This window comes from Octodon degus, unplaced genomic scaffold, assembly GCF_000260255.1.
Source record: "Octodon degus isolate 3935 unplaced genomic scaffold, OctDeg1.0 scaffold00054, whole genome shotgun sequence".
NCBI classification, from domain to species: Eukaryota; Metazoa; Chordata; class Mammalia; order Rodentia; family Octodontidae; genus Octodon; species Octodon degus.
Window position 1 is genome coordinate 4,929,674 of NW_004524630.1, and position 18,765 is coordinate 4,948,438.

Consider the following 18,765-nt stretch of genomic DNA (forward strand, 5'->3'; position numbering starts at 1 on the left):
AAGCTTGTTCTAAGTAGGTGCTTTAGACCACTGAGCCATCTCTCCAGCCCGCTTTCTGATATCTTAAGCACGCTCATTTTAAACTTAGCTGCAAGAACTGTGTCTGGCAGTGCTAACACTGCAGAGCCTTTGGGATCCCTAAGGGGCGAGGGGGAGCTGTGAGGACAGACCTGTGTGCACGCTGCCTTCCCCTCTCGCGTGGGGGCACGCTGCACCAGGCGGCAGGAGCTCTGCGACCTCTCGTGTCAGTGCCCGCCTTTCAGTGTTCTCTCTCTCTCTCTCTCTCTCTCTCCCTGCCTCTCTCTGTCTGTCTCTGTCTTCTCTCCGTTCTCCATATCTATCTATATTTATATACTAGTAAATTTGAATATTGAATAGCATATTAATCTTTTATAAAAACAAAAAGAACATATTTTTCAGGAAAAAATTTTTAAAAATCAGTAATATATTCTTTAAAATTGAAAAGGCTAGATGCCTGGTTTAAATAGCTTTCTGTGTTACAGTAAAATTGACAGATATATTACAGAATGCCCAGAAGCTAAGAATGTGCTTCGTTGTAGAGATCTTTCCATGCATGTATAAGGCCCTGGGTTTGATCCCCAGCACCATGAAATAAAAGAAAAAAGACAAAGAGCATATACTCAGGGCAAGTTCATTGTTATTATTAAGTGTACAGCTAAATCCAGGTTAATTTTCTTTTGGTACTGGGCGAGGGGTCAGGCTTGGGGCCTTGTGCTTGCCAGGTAGGTGCTTATTCTGCTGGGCTGTCTCCCTGGCTGGGTTAACTTGTTGATGAGTGAAGTTCCTTTCGGCCGGTCTGTAGACCTTTGAGGGTCAGATCCCTGTGGATTGCCATGTGCTGACGGAGCTTCTCAGGACGACGCAAGAGCTCTTGTTCCTGTCTTTCCTTTTGCTTCTGCTGCACTGCTGCTAATATTGTCAGTCTCTAAGTTCCTCACAGTAGTCCCTTTAAGGAGGTTGTTTACTTTCTCAAAGTTTTTTGCTGGTTTTAAAATGAATCCTGAATCTTACTTTTGAAATGCAAAAGAAATCTGAGGAGTGTCCTGCAATTCTTAAAACACAGCTAATTCAGTTCAGTTTCATAGAAATATATTTTAAAACATATTTTGAATGTTTGTATGTAAGAATAAATTGTATCTTTTTTTGTCTTTTGGAGACAGAATCTTGCTGTGCACCTCAGGCTGGCCTTGAGCTCACTTTGTAGCCCAGGATGGTCTTGGGCTCACAGCGGTCCTCCTGCCTCACCCTCCTGAGTGTGGGGTTATAGGCATGTGCCGCTGTGCCCGGTTTAAGAATAAATTATAGAAGATGCATTGTAGACATTTTTGTGGGAATTGAATGTTAACTAAAATCATGCATCAAAGTGATTATAAGCTCTGGCTGTAAAGGTGTGTGATGGGATTTTTAGGCTCACTGTGGTATTCAAATATATTTCTTACTGATTTTCAGGCAGCAAGAATAATTGCCAAGTTAGCAGCTTGGGGAAGAGAACTGATGGAAGGCAGTGACTTAAATTACTACTTCAACTGGATAAAAACTCAGCTGAGTTCACAGGTAACAGATTTCGCTTAGTGTCTTTAAAAAAAATGTAGCTTACATGTTCTCTGAAGTTATTTACAGTAAAGGCGGTAACTTTTAAAAACCATTTTATTAAAATCCTGCCATCTGGTACTTGCTACAGAAGCCAGACTCCTCGTGGGCGTGGTAGCCCGCCTCCTTCCTCCTTTCTTGACCTGCCTTCATTTCAGACCTTCCTGTCTCTTCTGCCGCTGTTGTTTCTCACTCTTGATTTCCAGTGGGCAGGGAATGCCTTCTGTCTAGGCAGCTGCAGGATTGACTGGAGAACGGAACGTCCCTACACAACTGCAAGGCGCGTGCTCGTGTGGGGCTCTTCCCCAGGAAAGGGGTGATGCTGCAGGAGAGCGCGCGGGGAAGCTCCAAGCCCAGGGAATTCCTGGCGCAGCTTCCGCTTCTGCCTGGGGATTTCGAACTACCAGGATCTGAGCAAGAGGTGTTGCTTTTGGAACAGCTCTTTGAATGTCCCCTGTGAGGTCTTTCATGCCCTTTTGGTTACATAAACAGGTCAGACTGTCTCACTGGATGTATCAGTAAACAAACTGGCTCTGAGTGCCATTGTGGAGCTTCAAACTGCAAACAGCACGTGTGCAGCTTGTTAGTCCATCTGCTCGTCCTTGGCTTGGCCAGGACTCTGTGTCTGGCTTGCAGGTGTCTCTGGGTCAGTCTGGAGCTGCCCAGCCCAGCTGTGAGGTGGTTCTCTTTCTTGAGTGGCTCATGCTCATGATACTGCAGTGTGGCTGTAGGACTGAGTAGGGAGGCTGGACGTCAGACATGCGGCCTGCTGTGGGTCACCGTGCTTGCTTTGATGTCTGTCTGGCTCTTCTCTGTGGCTGAAAAAGTTTATGTAATGGCTCGGAGAGTGAGGAGTTCTCTGTGTTTATCTCCATGAATCCTGAGAATGGGGAAAAGACAGGACATCTGTGGTGGCTCCTGGAGTGTTTCAGGCCTCCCACGACCATGAGTGGTGTGAAGAAGGCTTGGGGGTGTGTGTGGTGCTCAGAAGGGAAGTGCTGAGGGTGAGCGGGAGAGAGCTGCTCTGGGGGAGGTGAGGTTTGGGGAGTGGTGGGCGGCAGAAGGCCTGGGGGCAGGAGGGTAATGTGGACAGGTGTCCTGCCCTCATTGTTAGGCTAGTGAATGTCTATTTGGGATAAAGCTTTGGAGAGTTATAATTTAGATTTCTGGTCGCACCATTATTTTAATAGATTTTAATTTAAGGCATAAGAGAGATACCATGATATTTCACTTAGAATTATTTTTGTCTTACTATTGTTTGCCTTATTTTGGGCTACTTGCTTTTTGTATTTGGAGGGTCTTGAATAAAATTAACTTTTTAATGACTATAGTATCAATTTTAACTCCTGTGGGCTTAGTTACTTTATAAAGTATTTTTATAAGGGTCATCAATTTGAAAATTTTATGGAATTTGTGAGGGCATTTTAAAAGCAGACATTTAAAATAGAAAAGTAGACGTGTGACAGTGAGATTCAAATTTCTAAATGGGTATCATTGGACTCAGAATGCTTGAATAGGAAACACACCCTTCCCTTTGTTTTTGGTTTTGAAATTAGCTCTCCTTTTAAATAAGACTCATCCTGCTTTTATGGGTGCTGGCGCCTGGTAGGGTTGTACTGTACAGTGAAAATTGATAGGGAAGAGTGCGCTGCTGTAGTTTGCCGTTAGCTTTTGAGGCAGTTTCGCCTGAGCCTTGTGCTCCTGGCGCAGTCGTCCAGTAGTGCCTCAGCGTGGGCTGTTGCTGGGGGAGTGGCTGAACATAGGTACAGGCTGCAGTCGTGGCCAGCTACTGGCGGAGCTTGCTTCTTTCATCACGAATGTGAGGAAATACTTCAGTGTCTCTCACAGTTTTCATTAGAATTGACCGCTTTGGTTTTAGATAAGTGCCCTTCAAGACCTTTTGTGTGTCTTTCTTATATACACTTCCTGTCCTGCTCTTTGGCTTTCAGTCGAGTTTGGCATTTCTGTTTTGCAAGCCCAACTGCTGGTCACGTTCCAGGGCACCGGGCTTTGTCTGGCTTTGCTTCCCAGTCTGAGAACTGCTTCTGTATGGCTCTGCCTGTACTGTCTCTTGGAATGGGGAGACACTTCCCTAGCCTTTTGTCAGGATTAGATCAGAGACTTCGTGTTTGAAGAAAGTAACAGGATTATTTGCTGTCTTTCTCAGATATTACTGCTACAAGTGTCATTTTTCTCTATCATATATGTTTTATTTCTCATAAAAATGACTGTATTTTCTTGATTCTGAGAGAAATAAACTTTCAAAAAGTCCAAGTTGCAAATTTGAATATTTTGTTCTTTGACTTTATAATACAAATTTTTGGCAGATACACACTTGATAGTAATTGAATAAAGGAAAATAAACATTTCCTCTCAGAAGTTCATGATCTCTCTCTCTCTCTCTCTCTCTCTCTCTCTCTCTCTCTCTCTTTTTTGGACTTTCAGCCTTTGACTTTCTAACTTCTTTTTTCTTTGGTCATTCTATATAACATCTGATATGATGATTGTTACTAGCATTATTAGCATTGCTGTGGAAAGCCTCATTTTGAGTCCTGTAGTATCTTCCTGTTACCAGGCCCGTGTTTTGAAAAGCTGTGCCACAGGATGTGCTGTAGCTAGTTCAGTGTAAGACGGTCATCTTATTAGAAAAAATATTCACTAGTGAATCCTGAGTTGGAGATTTCTGCTAGCTTCACTTATGGAATTTACCTGAAGCTTGGCATTCAAATTGTTTATTATTCCATTTTTAGTGGTACCTTAAGATATTATCTGGACGAGTATAATATTTAGAATGTTCGATATCATCCTCATGCTTTTTATAAAGTAGGATTAGGGAAAATAATTATAAAATTCGCGTGGCTTCCTTTGTAAATTAGGATACAGTTTAAAACAAAACTAAGTAATAAGTCATTTATTTCACAATAGAAACTTCGTGGCAGCGGTGTTGCTGTTGAAACAGGAACAGTCTCTTCAAGTGATGTAAGTACCTTCCTCCTTAATTCACCAGCTTTCTAACACCCTGAAAATAATTATTTTGAGTCACAGATACATAAAATTTTGAAGGTGTTTACCAGTTCTTAAAATGTAAATCTGTAGATACGAAGTGTCCACCCAGTTAGGTTAACTGCATTGCCTAGATACATATTTAGGGTCTGTGCTGATCGCTTGTTCTGTGGCAGGCACAAGAGCTGTCCTTCCCTGTTCTTGTTTTTTTGGCCGCTCAATTTAGACCTGAGAATCAAATAGGATTTGAAATTTGGGAATGCGCTGGAGCAGGTGAGAATCAGGTTACCCTCCTCACTCGTCAGTGGGCGCACAAGCTGTGGCTTCTGACCAGGAGGTGTGCGCTGGCGGGTGTGCAGCTGCCTGGTGCCTGCCACGTCTGTGCGCTGTGAGGGCTGCAGGGGGACCAGAGGTGCGCCCACCTACCCCGTCTCAGCTGTGCTCTTCCCACCTCCTTGTAGGGTGAAGAGGGGGATCCTTGCGACTTGTTCCTGTTCCCCAGGCTTTGGGCTCTGCCCTCTTTTCCCTTTGGGGATGGCTTAACCTTTCTGCTCTGCCAGCTAGGAACTGGCAACAAGTTGAGGTGGGTGCAGCTGGGGCTAGCTGCGAGGAAAATGGACAAGGTGGTCTGAGTAAAAGAGAGGTCCATCCAGCTTCATCTGCCGGAATACTCCCGAGACGTTAGGAAGCGTCTTTAGAGGTCTGCAAGTTGCCTGTTTGAGACGTCGGTGAAATGTGTAGTGGCCATTGAACAGCTGTCCTCCTTACTGGAGCTGCCGTGCTCTGAGTAGACCCTTTCTGCAGCTGTGGCCGAAGACTACAGCAAAAGTCTGTTACGGAGGCGAGAGCCGGGCCTTCCCTCTGGAGCAGGGCTTGCAGGCTTTGACAGGCTGTGCGTTGGGCCAGCAAAGGGACTCTGAGTAGTCAGGACAAGGTGTAGGGCCAGATGAGCACCTGGGGGTCATGGTAGGGAGAGGAAATGCTAGACAGGAAGTTTTATTATTCAGCCATAGCATTGGAAAAACTTATCTGACTTGAATTTCTGCCAGATTGAAATTCTGAAACATTGTATGAGGCATTCTGGTAGACTAAAAAAGATAGTTTGGAACCATTTGCCTTATAAAGTTATTTGATTGCTTGTTAAGTAGTTGCAAGTTATTAGAGCTTACATAAGGAAATACGAGGTACGCAGGGTCTCTGCTTCAGCCTCCCCAGTGCTGGGGTTGTAGGTGTGCACCACCCCAGGAAAGGGACTCTGAATAGTCAGGACAAGGTGTAGGGCCAGATGAGCACCTGGGGGTCATGGTAGGGAGAGGAAGTACTACCACTGGCACGGTACCCTTAACTTCGCTTTTTCTGACAAATGTACTGGAGAAACAAAAGTGATGGAGTTGGCAGTGTCACGGGGCCTTTTGGGGGTGTGTGCACATTCCCAGTGGGGCGAGCGTCTGGGCTAGTGTGAGGAAGGTGGGGAAGGCTTTTGATTTCCAGTTACCTGGATGTATTTTCTGACTTTTCCAGAGGCTTGTTTTCACATTGCTGTCAACTTGAAAAGCAGATGGCAGATTGACAACCACATCATATCTTCTTTTGATGTTGTATTTTTTTGCGGAACCGGGGATTGAACTCAGGCCCTTGCGCTTGCCAGGGAAGCGCTTATTCCACTGAGCCATCTCCCCAGCTCTTGATGTTGTATTTTATTTATTTATTTTTATATTATTATTTTTAAAAAATTTTATTTATTTATGTGTGTGTGTGTGTGTGTGTGTGGTCAGCTCAGCCCACCAGGGGGCGGGGCTGGCTGGCATGTGGTGCTGGGGATTGAACCGCGGTCCCTGTGCTTTGCTAAGCTTGTTCTAAGTAGGTGCTTTAGACCACTGAGCCATCTCACCAGCCCCATAATGTTGCATTTTAATAGGCAAATCTTAAGTTGAAATCAATCTTTATTGAACACTATGTGCCTGGACTGTTTTACTTATTTTATATCTCCTTGAATAGTCACACTCTTTTCTTCAGTGTAAGTTATAATTTAGCCACATTTTGTGGATGAGTAGCAAGCCTAAGTGGAAAAGCGCACCCACGGGTTCAAAGTCACGTGACTCCTGAGTGGCAGATGCTCTAACAAAATGAATTGCTTACAAGAGAGTTATTGTTGCGGTATCCAAACTAGAAGTGGAGTTTTAGGCATTCCTCACATCACACTGCCCGCTCAGACGTTGTAATATATCAGTATTTGTCTTTAAAAATCCCTGGCTTTTCAGAGTAGGGACAAGCAGTTTGGTAGATGGCATTCTGTGTTGTTGCCACTTGATGGCAGTATACAACAAACAAACAAGCTGTGTGCTGCAAGCTGGGAAGCAACTCATCGTCTTAAAATGTCAGCATCATCAGACGTTCCAAACATTAATTTTGTGTAGGCAAAGTTTCATTTAGATGTATTATGCTGTCTTTACTTAGTTGTGAAAATAACGGGCAGCCTCAAATTATCCATGCTTATTTTAGGTTGCCTGGTCAGTTCTTTTCTGGAGTTTGAATGTAAATTACAAATTTTATCTTTTGAGGAAACAGCATAGTCCAGGCAGTGGATTTCTGGGGCAGTGCTGTGACAAATAATGCACAAACTTTGAATAACCTAAAATCCTAGAATTTTTGCTTCTTTCTGCTTTACTTTTTCTTCTGCCCATTTTCACTTTATAGGTGGGTGGGCAGGAGACTCCTAACTTCTGTCTTTCACTGTATCTTATTCTTTGGCTGCTTCTGTTGTATATGTGGTCCAGCATAATTAATGTAGATGGGTATCGTTTCACTGGTCCTAACTTTAGTTGCCAGAGTCTTGCTTCTCAATTCTTGACTCTTAGTGTTTTGGTGCAGTTCAGTAGAACTTTCTGTGATGACAGGAAGGTTCTATGTGTCTGCACTGTCCATTATGGTGCCCTTATCTCTGTGTACTTCTGGAGTACTTGGAAATGTGGCTAGTATGAGTGAAGAAGTAAATCAAAATTTTTTTACTAAGGGTAGCTTTATTAGTTTTATTGACATATATGGTCCATATGATAAAAATTCATCCATTTACATGTAGTTCACCATTTTTTAATGTATGTATGGAGTTGTACAGCCATGATCATTATGTCACTTTATAGCAGCAAGGTCTTGAAATTAGGGTTGGAAAGGTAATTCCAGGAGTTTGGGAAGGATGTCGGGAGGTTGGGAAACATCAAGGCGTTGCTTGATCGCAGGAGGCTCCTGTGAATGGCGTCACTGAGTGTTCTGTAGACTGTTGGAAGCACGAGCAGTGATTCTCAGCCAGGGTGTGAGCCTGGGACTCGGTAGCACCATGGCTTCAGCATCGGGACTTCCTGCTGAGGGGCAGGCAGCTGGTGCCAGGCGTCAGCTCATCTAGGTCTTCTTCTCTCCCACACTTACTTTGACTCACTGCCTCTTCATTTCATTGGTGCGTTTCCATTTCATTAATTCCAGCTCTATATTCATTATTCCTTTCTACTAGGTTGAGTTTGTTCTTGTTTTCAGATACGTTGAGAGGCATTGCTAGGTTACTTATCTGCAGTTGCTCCTTTTTTTGCTGTAGGCATGTATGGCCATAAACTTCTCTTTTAGAAAGACTGTCATCCTAAATAAGGAAAAACCAATCTAAGAAAGAAAAAGAATACAATTTCTCGGGTGGCCTTGGATCTGTGGTAGTGCCCGGATCAGGTCTCAGGAATGTTCTTTGCAGCCCCTCCACATTGGCATGGGCTTTGTGCTGGGTGAGGGGCTGATCCTGTGCTCTAGATGTAGAGGCTGGCCTGCTCTTCAGTGGATGCATCCTGAATGTCCGCTTCCCCCATGTAGGTCATTGCTGAGATGCCCTCTGGTAGGACAGCGCAGCGTTGCCCCTGACCCATGTACACTCCTCCGTTCTACATACTCGCTCCTCTTAGAGCTGGTCACAGGGCAGGGCAATGAGCTATCCTGCTGGAGAGTGAGGCTGCTGGGCTGCTTGTGCTGTCGTGGCTGCTGGGGAGCATTTCCGGACCTCTGCATTTAGGGCGAAGAGGGGCTTTTGGCATCCATTCACATGGGGTCTGAGCAGTCCCAGCTCCTACTCTCAACAGAACTCCCCCTCACCTGCTTCCCAGCTGCTGGGAGTCCACAGTGACTGGACAACCCTTCCCTCATTCCTCCCGGGCTTTGGCAGTGAAGTGACCCAGGCCTGTTCTGGTGCTGGGTTCTCCCCATCAGTCTGAAGTAAACTTCAGGCTCTCCTGCTGCCCACTTCTGCCCTGCCCATCTGTGTAGAAGCACAGCACAGGTTCACCTCCTGCACCTGCTGCTGACTGGTCCCTAGGGTGCAGTGTCCGCCGTTGCTCTGGCTGCAGGGTGCTGGTTGCTGGGGGCTGGGGTCTGCTCCTGCCACAGTACGCTTGAAGTTACTAATTTTTTTTTTTAGCATTTACTTTTTATTGAATTTGTTAATGTTACAGAGTTCTTGCACTGCCAAACCATGCCTGAGAATCCAAGGAGGGAAATGGTACAATGGACTGCCTCATCCACCCATCATACAGTATATTAGAACTTGATTCATGTGCATTTTGGTAATTTCACAATCTTTCAAAAAATTGTAACAAGAGCTGGAATATAAATCTGCTGCAGGTCTTCAGATTTCCAGTACAGCGCACCATTAAATAAAACTTTATATTCATCTCACTTCACCTCTCAAAAACATGACCCCTGACAAAAATTTTGAAGGAAAATGCGTACTTTTCAAGAAAAATATGTGGCTCAAGATTCAAGAGATTCCTTGTTTCTGGTTCCCAAATGAAGTTTTCAGCTTAACAATAATCTCTTACTATTCCCTTAAGCATCCAGACATCCTGGGCTGGCTCAGCCATTCACTCTCACCAGCAGGCAGGTACCACATCTGCTGCCTCAAATGTCGACATCACTGCACACCAGGGGCCAGCAGACACTGTATACAGTCCTCCTAGGACTCTCATTCCTGCACCAACATGTTCACAAGACTCAGATCCTACTGAAAAATGCCCCAGCACCAGGACAGGTTTACTTACCCACTCGCTTTACTCTTGCCAGTAGCAAGTCTGCAACTCCTGCATTTGGCAAAGGGATTTATTATAGAGAAACCCAGACTCTGCATCAAGTGGTCACTACCACTATAAAATACTTCTACTGAACCAGATACTAGACTAAGAAAAAAAAGAAGACTGTCTTTATTAAGTGGAAAAAATTCAGTAATCCTGGGGAGCTTCCTTAATTAAATCCCTTGTAAAAACTACTATACAGTACTAGATAGTATGCAATCTGCAGTCACTAAAAGCAGAAATGCTACATCTGTACCTTTAGCCCTGTCTTTCCAAATGAACACTATGAAAACACACCAAAAGGCTGGTAACAGAGCTATTGGGGACAATCACTGCATCTACCGAATGGACAATACCTTAAAAATCTGGGCACAAGTATGTGAGGGAGTCTCATCAAAGATCATGCAAGATCCATGAAACTGACACGGGTGCTAGGTGAGGCTCAGCTTTGTGGCGTTGAATCTGTAGGATCTGTCAGTGAATCCCTTAGCCCAGGGGATGGCAAACCTTTCAGAGCTTTCAGTGATAACAGCCTGCTACAGCACACGTGCCATAGGCTAGCCACCACTGCCTTAGCCTGAGCAGAAATAATACTCTTTCCACAGCAGTTTACTACACAACTTAGACCTGATTAGAGGAGGCTGTAGCAGCACCTGAAGTAGAGCCTCCAGCATCCGCTGCCCTTTACATCAAAGGCTATTTGGTTCCACTCTAGGGATTGGCAAATTCACAAGACATCACAATTCGAATGCATATTTCAGCTTACTTAACTAAGCAATATGCTGTCAAAGAACTTATTCTAAGTCAAAGCAAAAAAAAAAAGGCCTTAATGTGGAACACAGAAAAAGCACTACACAGAAGAAACAAAGAAAAAAAAAAAAAAAAACACCTAGTAAAGGAAACTAGATTATTCCCCAACCCACCCTCTTTCCCACCTGATGGACCCAAGTTTGGTAAATTTAATTTGCACTTGCATCAGACTAACTAAAAATTGAAATTATAAATCACAGCCCTACTCAGCTAATCTGAAGAGCACATCAGTTTTTTTTTTTTTTTTTTAAAGTGCCATGTTCCAAAAGTCTCATACAGCCCCAGCTTACTACAGAGTACTCTTTAGGGTAGGGCACAGGACAGGTTAATTAAGGTCACTTAAATCTTCATCTTTTACAGCCGATCAGAACCCAGATGGCTGACTTTCTGCAGGATTTCTGGTAGAAATCCAGTAGAGCTGGTTTCAAGGTTCACATCAACACTTTCATAGCTGTAACCTTCTTATCCAGAAGTTGTGATCCACATGAAGTCAACGAAGAGTGCAGCAAGTCTGAGGTAGTCAACCCTTACAAAGGCTCAGTAGCTGACCATAAAAAGACGTTCCAAATGACCACTGGCTGCAGGTTTTGGTTTCTTGTATTTGCAGAACCATTATGAAAAAAGTGTTTCATCTGGTTCACACATTTATATGACTATGAAAATTCCCCTAAATCCAATATACATAAAGAACAGTTGTGATAGTTTAAACTCCTGTAGTGCAACAGGTCGGTCATGTGCATGGTCTGCATCCGCTGCTGTAGATCCAGCAGAGACCATTCGTGGGCATTAGCTGTGGTCTAGTTACCATAGAGGGGTTAGTCAAGACCATTCCTTAATGGTAAGGTGTGTGGCTGCATTTCTGGTTTTCGAGCACAGCATACTGGCTGTCTAGCTGAAGTTTAAGGGCCTGGTTTTTTGAAATCTCATCCCTACCTCTATTTCTGTGTCTTACTACTTCAAAGCTCTTCTCCATTTCTTTATCCTTCCGGCTTTCTGGCTTTCTACGTGCTTGGCAGTGGACTGCAAGGATGGAAACTGTGTATCACTGTATATTTCTGGTGGTCCTTGTGGCGTTTTCCTTGTTGTGGTTAGTCTGGCCCCAGGAGGCCTATACACACCACTAGTCATTGCCGGTTCTGGGGTTTCTGTAACAATTACCGGTGCGGGAGGTGCTTGTACTGGAGCTGTTTTACTCCAGGGTCCTGAAGACTTCTCTGTACCACCACCACCTCCACCTTCTTCCCAGTTATCTCCTGGATCTTCTTTCTTTTCATTATCATCTTCTTCCTTTTCACTTATCTGCATGGCCTGTACTCTGAGTCCGCTGTAATCAACCTCTTTTTGTTCAAATTCTTTCCATTCATCTTCATCCTTTGTCATGGCCTTCGTGGCGGCCCCAGGGCTGGCATTCCCCGTGCCCGCGGCCCCGCGGCATTCCCCAGTGCCCCTGCTGTCGCTCCGCCCGCGGCGTTGGCCGCGCGGCTGCTCCGCTCCTTCTTCTTCTTCTTCTTGTGTCTCTTGGCGAAGAAGTTGTCCAAGCTCCGCACCTCCGTCCCGGCCATGGCCACGGCCTCCTGGGCCCGGATGGGTGGGGCCCGCGGCGGGCGCTGCCCGCGGAGCTGGAGCTCGGAGCTCGGGGTTGAGGCCGCTGCTGCCTGATTTTTTTTTGTAGAGTGTTGTTGGTATTTTCATTGTAGGTCACATAGAAATTTATTTCTGATATTCTTTTTAGACTTTGTGTACCAAAAAGCAGGTGCTGTTAAAAATTTTGATGCTTTTCAATAAACAATATTCAAAACTCAATTCATTTTTGTGATTTTTTTTTTTAGGTACTCATGGTTTAATATAGTAAAATTAAGATTTACAGTTCATCAATAAAAATATTCTAAAGAATATTAGATCCATACTTATGCTCCTTGATGACAAAATTAGTCATGCTCCAAGGCTGCTAATTACATTCAGGGCTATTATTGAAAAATATCGCTAATTTCTGCCTTTTTATTTTTGTAATGCTTGATTCTTTCCTAATAGTCATTTTTTATTTTTTTATTTTAGGGAAGGGTCTATAGGGTGTTCACAGTCTCACTACTAGATCAGACTCATAGTGATCCACCTGTTTACAACCTCCCAAGAGCTGGGATTACAGGCGCATGCCACCATGCCCAGGCTCAATTGCTGTCTCCGGGGCCCGCATGGCAGGCCTGAGGATCAAACCCCAGGCCCCTGTGCCTGTTTGCAGGCACTTTAATCCACTGAGCTATTTGGCTGACCCATTAGTCATTTGTTAATCTAGTCTTCTTCTTCATCTGTTCTTAACGATCTTATATAATGCTGGCTTAGTGGTCATGGATTCCTTTAATCTCTGCTTATCTTGGAAGGTCTTTATTTCTCCTGTAATTCTGATAGATAGCTTTATTGGATGGCATATTCTACGTTCATGGTTATTTTCAAATACATTATATCATGTCTTCCTGACCGTTAGAGTTTCTGCGGAGAAGTCTGCTGTTACTGTGATGGGTTTGCTTTTATAAGTGATACGGTGCTTTCTTCTTGGAGCTTTAGTATCAGTCTTTTCTTTGTTCTGTACTCTTTTATTAAGTTTTTTAATTTTCTATTTATTTAGTACAATGCCTCAGTAGGCAGTTCAAACTAGCAGTGATCTTCCTGTTTCAGCCTCCCCCAGTGCTGGGAATACAGGTGTGTACCACCACACCTGGCTTTAGGGGTGGCACAGTGTGCCTGGGGATGGGGCTGGCAGGCACAGCATGAGGTACCAGGCATGGAACCCAGGTCCTTGTGTTTGCCAGGCAGGCGCTTAGACCACCAAGCTATCGCCCCAGCCCTGTACTCCTTATGTTTGAATTGTGGTATCACACGGTGTTAAGGCTTCTTCATGTGATTTGTGGCATTTCAAATGCGGCTGGGTCTAGAGTGTGTGATGCGAGGCTGGGGAGATGGCACAGTAGAATAAGTGCTTCCCTGGCAAGCGCAAGTACCTGAGTTCAATCCCCGGTTCCACACACAAAAAAAAAGTAAAATTACATTAAATAGAGTGTGTGATGCTGGGACCAGGTGAGTGATTAGTCCACTGATTGCCTGGGCGTGGATAATGGCAGGACCCCCCTGGTGTGGGTGGCACCACGCAAAGGGTGGGGAGCCTGGGAGGGAGAAAGGGGAGAGTCAGGCTGTTGCTGTTGCTTCTTTGCTGCCTGGCCTCCATCTGCCCTCCGTAAACTGTTTCTCCTGTGACACCCCCTCTTCTTGCCACCCTGTCTTGAGACTGAAGCCTCTGCAAGCTTTTAGCCACAGTAAACCTTTCCTCTTAACTTTGGGTGTTGAGTATTTTATCTCAGCAATGAGAAAAGTAACCACTGCATATAGGGGGACGTTCTTTGTGGTGTCTCTTTGGGGTGCTCAGTGCCAGGAGGAAAGGTTTATTTTGAGCCTTTGCTTCACTCCATACATATTGTGCTGGCTACTTTCCCTGCAGCCTGCGGCAAAGCAGAACATCATGGCAGAAGGGTGTGTTGAAGCTCAGGGCTCACTTCTTAGTGTCAGCAAGCTGTGCTTTATTTAGTTAATTAATTTAATAAATAAATTTGTTTTTTTTGAGACACTCTTGCTATGTAGTTCAGGCTGATTTTGAACTCACTGTGGAGCCCAGGTTGACCTCAAACTCATGACGATCATCCTCTGTCAGGTGCCCCACCCCAAGTGCTGGAATTACAGGTGTGTGCCACCGTGCCCGGCTTGACTTTCATTTTTCTGATAGATCTTTAAAGGATTACCTAGAGATACATTTTAGCAATGCGAAAGAAAATTAAATGGTATTGAGTAGAAGAGTTTTTTTTTATGTCATTTGGCAAGTAGTAAGAATAATACCAGGTATTAGATAAATTTTTGGAAATTGTAAAGCAATACTTTATAAAGTAAATCATGTTCCTTTAGTTATGTCAATAAGTTATTCCTTGAAATAAGCTGTCTCAATAATCTTATAATTGAATCATTTTTAAGGAAATTATATTGAAAGCAATACTTGCAGATTTATATATTTTTCAATTAATTTTTCCCACTTTTCTCAAGAGCTCAGACTTGCAAAGTTCAAATCTGTACGGTCTCTGTTCTTTCTGCCAGTGCATACTTGCCATGCCTGATGCTTGGGTTCCTGTGTAGCGTTGGCCTATGCCCATAGCACATCCGAATCCCTTGCTCACCCACTTCCTTCCCTTCCCTCCACCTCTTGATCCCCTTCTCATTGTTTACAATTTTATTTGCACTTAGATTGTGGCATTATCAAGGTGAATGTTGAAAATTGTAAACATTTTCAAAACAATTTGCGGCAGCATTGCTGTTTTAATGTTTGTAACTGCTTTTGATTCTTCAGTTCTTGAATTGCTTTGTGATTCTTCAGACTAAGGATCTGAGATCACATTCAGTAGGAAAGTGAATTCTGTCATTGGTCGTTTTCCTGTGATGCAGTGGGTCCGCTGTCATACAGTGAGAGTTTGCATGTCAGCAGCATTGGGAAATTGTGTAATGATATTCTCTTAAGTGTGTTGGAGTAAAAATAGTTTTGTTTTTTTGTGGTACTGGGGGATTAAATTCAGGACCCTGTGCTTGCAAGGGAAGCACTTATTCTACTGAGCCATCTCCCCGGCCCAGGTTTTTTTTTTTTTTAATCACTCAGCCAAGATAGCACAGTATAAAGAACACTAGCTCAAAGATGAGGAAAGCTGTCTTCTGTTGCCCACCTAAGACTCACTTTTTTTTTTTTTTTTTTGTATTTTAAGTACAGGGTCTACAAGTTCTCACTACAGAGATCAGATTCGTAGTGATCCTTCTGTTTTCAGCCTCCCAAGCACTGGGATTATAGGCATGTGCCACCAAGCCCAGTCTCAGTAGCTGTCTCAGTGCATCCCAGGGTGTGGGGGGGACTGGCACTGGCATGGCATTCCCAGAAATCGAACCCCAGTTGCTGTGTCTGCTTAAGCAGGTGCTTTAATCTGCTGAGCTATCTGGCTGGCCCTAGACTCACTATTTTTAAAATATAACAATAAGCAATATTGTAATGCCACCTTTCAAAGTTCATATTAAAAATAGAGTAATTGAATGCTATTTTTTTTTTACCATTGATTCAAACATTAAAAAATAACATCTTTTTTTTTCATAATTTTATTGAGAAACAAATAGCAGTGAGACAGTTTCAAACCAAACTGGTAGGACAGTTTCAATAATTAACACATTGCATACATTCTTCCTAGTGATTATTTGCTCTACAAGATGCGGACATAATATCCTATTTATAAACACCATTAGAACAAATCCCTCTATTCATTAAGAGAATGTAACTATATATCTATCCTAACCCCCCCCTTTTTTTTTGGTGGAACCAGAGATTGAACTCAGGCCCTTGCACTTGCCAGGGAAGTATTTATTCCTCTGAGCCATCTCCCTGGCCCATATCCTAACCACTCTGAGTACACAGATACAAAATGGACATTCATCTGTATCCCCTTTTTTTGTTAAGTTCCGTTATTTGAATATTATAGGTGTGTAAACTCAGCAAAATATTCTAAAAGAGTCCAGTAGCCCATAATAGTATTTGGTCTTCCGCTTGACTGGCAATGTCAGAAATTGTTGACCGGAGTCCCCCACAGCTCAACATAACACCATGGCTTTACTTCTTATATTTCGTTTTTATACGTTTCTGCTGGATGGTTAAGACCAAGATAAAGCAGGACCTATGCAACAAGAGTTGTAGCTTTTGGATCTGATAAGGTCAGTGAAATCCCCTCAGGATTAATCCTGAGATCCTGTACCTCAGATTGTAGAACCTTTGTCAGTGTCAGCCATGTGGATGAGTCACGGCCATTGCTTGGCCAGTGTGCTCTCTCTGAAAGCCTGAGAGAATGTTTTCTCTCCATGTGACTTTCCTTAGGCACACTCTACATCATTGATCACTTTCCTCTTTGGCCCCATAATCTCCTTGATCAGAAAATTTGGGACACTACCGAAAGTTCTCATATATCCTGAGTCTTAATTGATCTTGGCAGGCTCGGGCCAAAATGTTGGCTTTCCTTGCGGCCCTCCTTTTTCTCTAATTTTGGTCTGCAAACTTAGGTTGTTAACCATCCGGGAGATGAGCTTATTGTTATTACCATACAACTTAGGCTGTTAAGCTTAACCTCACTATCTGTCTGAATATCAAACATCTTAGGCATAACATGGAACAGCTATTTTTCATCAAGTATTGATATGTTGAACTTTAAGTCCCTACAGAATATTATGAAAACAAATTTAAAAATTAGAATATATTTTTAAAAATAGGCATAAAGAATTATGTACTTTTTATGCTTATACATAAGTCCAAAAATCTAACTGTATACAACCTTGAAACAGAAAAAATAAGTCTTAGTTCTGAAAACATAAGTGTAGAAAGGTTTTGTGGAAAGATCACTTACTGTCTTTTTTTTTTTTTTTTACATCATTTTTTCTATGTGTAAGATGTGTGAACAGTTTTACCTTAAGCAACTCTTACATCCTAGTAAAATGAGATGATATGTACAGCACAGTTCAGAAAGCGAATTGGAATTGCTCAGTGATGACAATTTTTTATCTTTTTAGAGCATAAAGGAAAAAAACTTTATTAGGTGATGGTTCTTTTACAACTGAGTTGTATGGTCTTGGAAAAGTTGTATCACAAATTGAAATTCTGTTTCCTTAACTACAAAACAAGCAACCGTAATACCCACTTAAAAGGGTCGTTAGAAGTGTTAAACCAAAAATATTCTTACTTATATAAAGAGTTTTGCACATAGTAGGTACTTAATTAAGTTTAGTTTTTCTCTTCTTTCCATTTAACCTGGCATTTCTTCTCTGACATCAAAATCTTTCTTTTATAATTATGAGAGTAGTAAATGAAAACATGTTGCTAGATTTTATTTTATTTTTCTGTATTTAGTGCAGGATCTACAGGGTCCCACTACATAAATATCGGGCTTGTGGTGATCCTTCTGTTTTCAGCCTCCCAAGCACTATAGGTGGGCACCACCATGCCCAATCTCAGTGGCTATCTCATCGTGCCTTGGGAGTAGGGCTGGCATGGCATGCCAGGGATCGAACCCCAGTTGCCATGCCTGCCTGGGCAGGTGCTTTAGTTTGCTGAGCTGTCTGGCTGGTCCTTTTCTTAGTTTTTATAATCTCTGATGGGAACATACTGTGTCTTCAGGAATCTTCTTCCTCTACACATGCTGTTTGGCTTCTAGTTCTGTTTTTTCTACTTTGCTTTATGATTCAGGCCAAAGAGAAGGTTCCTCAGTAAAGCCTTATTGCATTGCTTTTTAACTTCCTATTTTTGTTTTAACTCACTATTTTAATTTCAAAAAATTGTATCAACTTTTTAAGACTTAAGTTTTCTCAGTAGAGGAAATGGGTACATAATAATGAGTTATCGATACCGTTAGAATAGATTATTTTTATTTTTATTTAATCTTTATTTGAAAATACATCACAGATATGTACATATTAATAACCTATCCTTGTAAAAGTAGTTTTTTTCTTTTTGATGTATTTGTGGTAGTTGTAAAGGCTAAAAATTTCTGTTTTGATGATGAAAACAAGTAATGAACTATGGTTGAATGACATTAAAATGAAGAGAAACAGTTTTCAAGAGATTACATCTCTTTGGAGATTATTTCTTTTATTTTTTCACTTTTTAAAGTTTTTGCAGATTCATGGGTTTCCTCTGGCCATCATACGTGCACATAACGTGGCTCTCACCACGTTCTTTTTCCTCATCTCTTGATGGGCTCTTGTGAACTGTGGCCCAGTGACCATGAGTGGCACATCCTCCTCTATTATGCTGGCGGTCGTTGCTCTGGGGTCTTACCACGGAGTGCTGGAGTTGGAGTAACAGGACTCGGTTTCTCTTGTTTTGAGGAACATCTGTCCTGATTACCACAGTAGATGTGCTAATTTACATGCTCATTGGCAGGTTAGAAGGGTTTGTTCCTCTTCCCCTGAACACTTGCCAGCATTTATTGATTTTTTTTTGTATTCTTATTGATAGCTATTCTGACAGGGATGAGATAGAATCTGTCATTTTGATTTATATCTCCTGAATGGCTGAAGACATTGACTGTTTTTTTATCTACTTATTGACTGTTTGCACTCTTTTTTTTTTTAAAGTGTTCAGATTATTTGCCCATTTATTTATTGGGCTATCTGATTTTTTTTTTTTTTTTTT

At 42.6% G+C, this 18,765-nt stretch overlaps 1 protein-coding gene and 1 pseudogene across 4 annotated transcripts in view; one reads left to right on the forward strand and one right to left on the reverse strand.

Annotated features, from left to right (window-relative positions):
- The window catches only part of Atp6v1h (ATPase H+ transporting V1 subunit H), a 113,271-nt gene that overhangs the window by 18,282 nt on the left and 76,224 nt on the right, over nucleotides 1-18,765 (forward strand). For 3 of the 4 annotated variants that reach the window (XM_004633374.2, XM_023717682.1, XM_023717683.1), the window contains exons 6-7: nucleotides 1,471-1,575; nucleotides 4,537-4,590. In XM_004633374.2, the coding sequence (XP_004633431.1) occupies nucleotides 1,471-1,575; nucleotides 4,537-4,590 (159 nt within the window). The remainder of the gene's footprint in view (nucleotides 1-1,470; nucleotides 1,576-4,536; nucleotides 4,591-18,765) is intronic. The other variant, XM_004633375.2, reaches the window with a different exon arrangement.
- On the reverse strand, nucleotides 11,353-12,169 carry LOC101585726 (annotated as a pseudogene).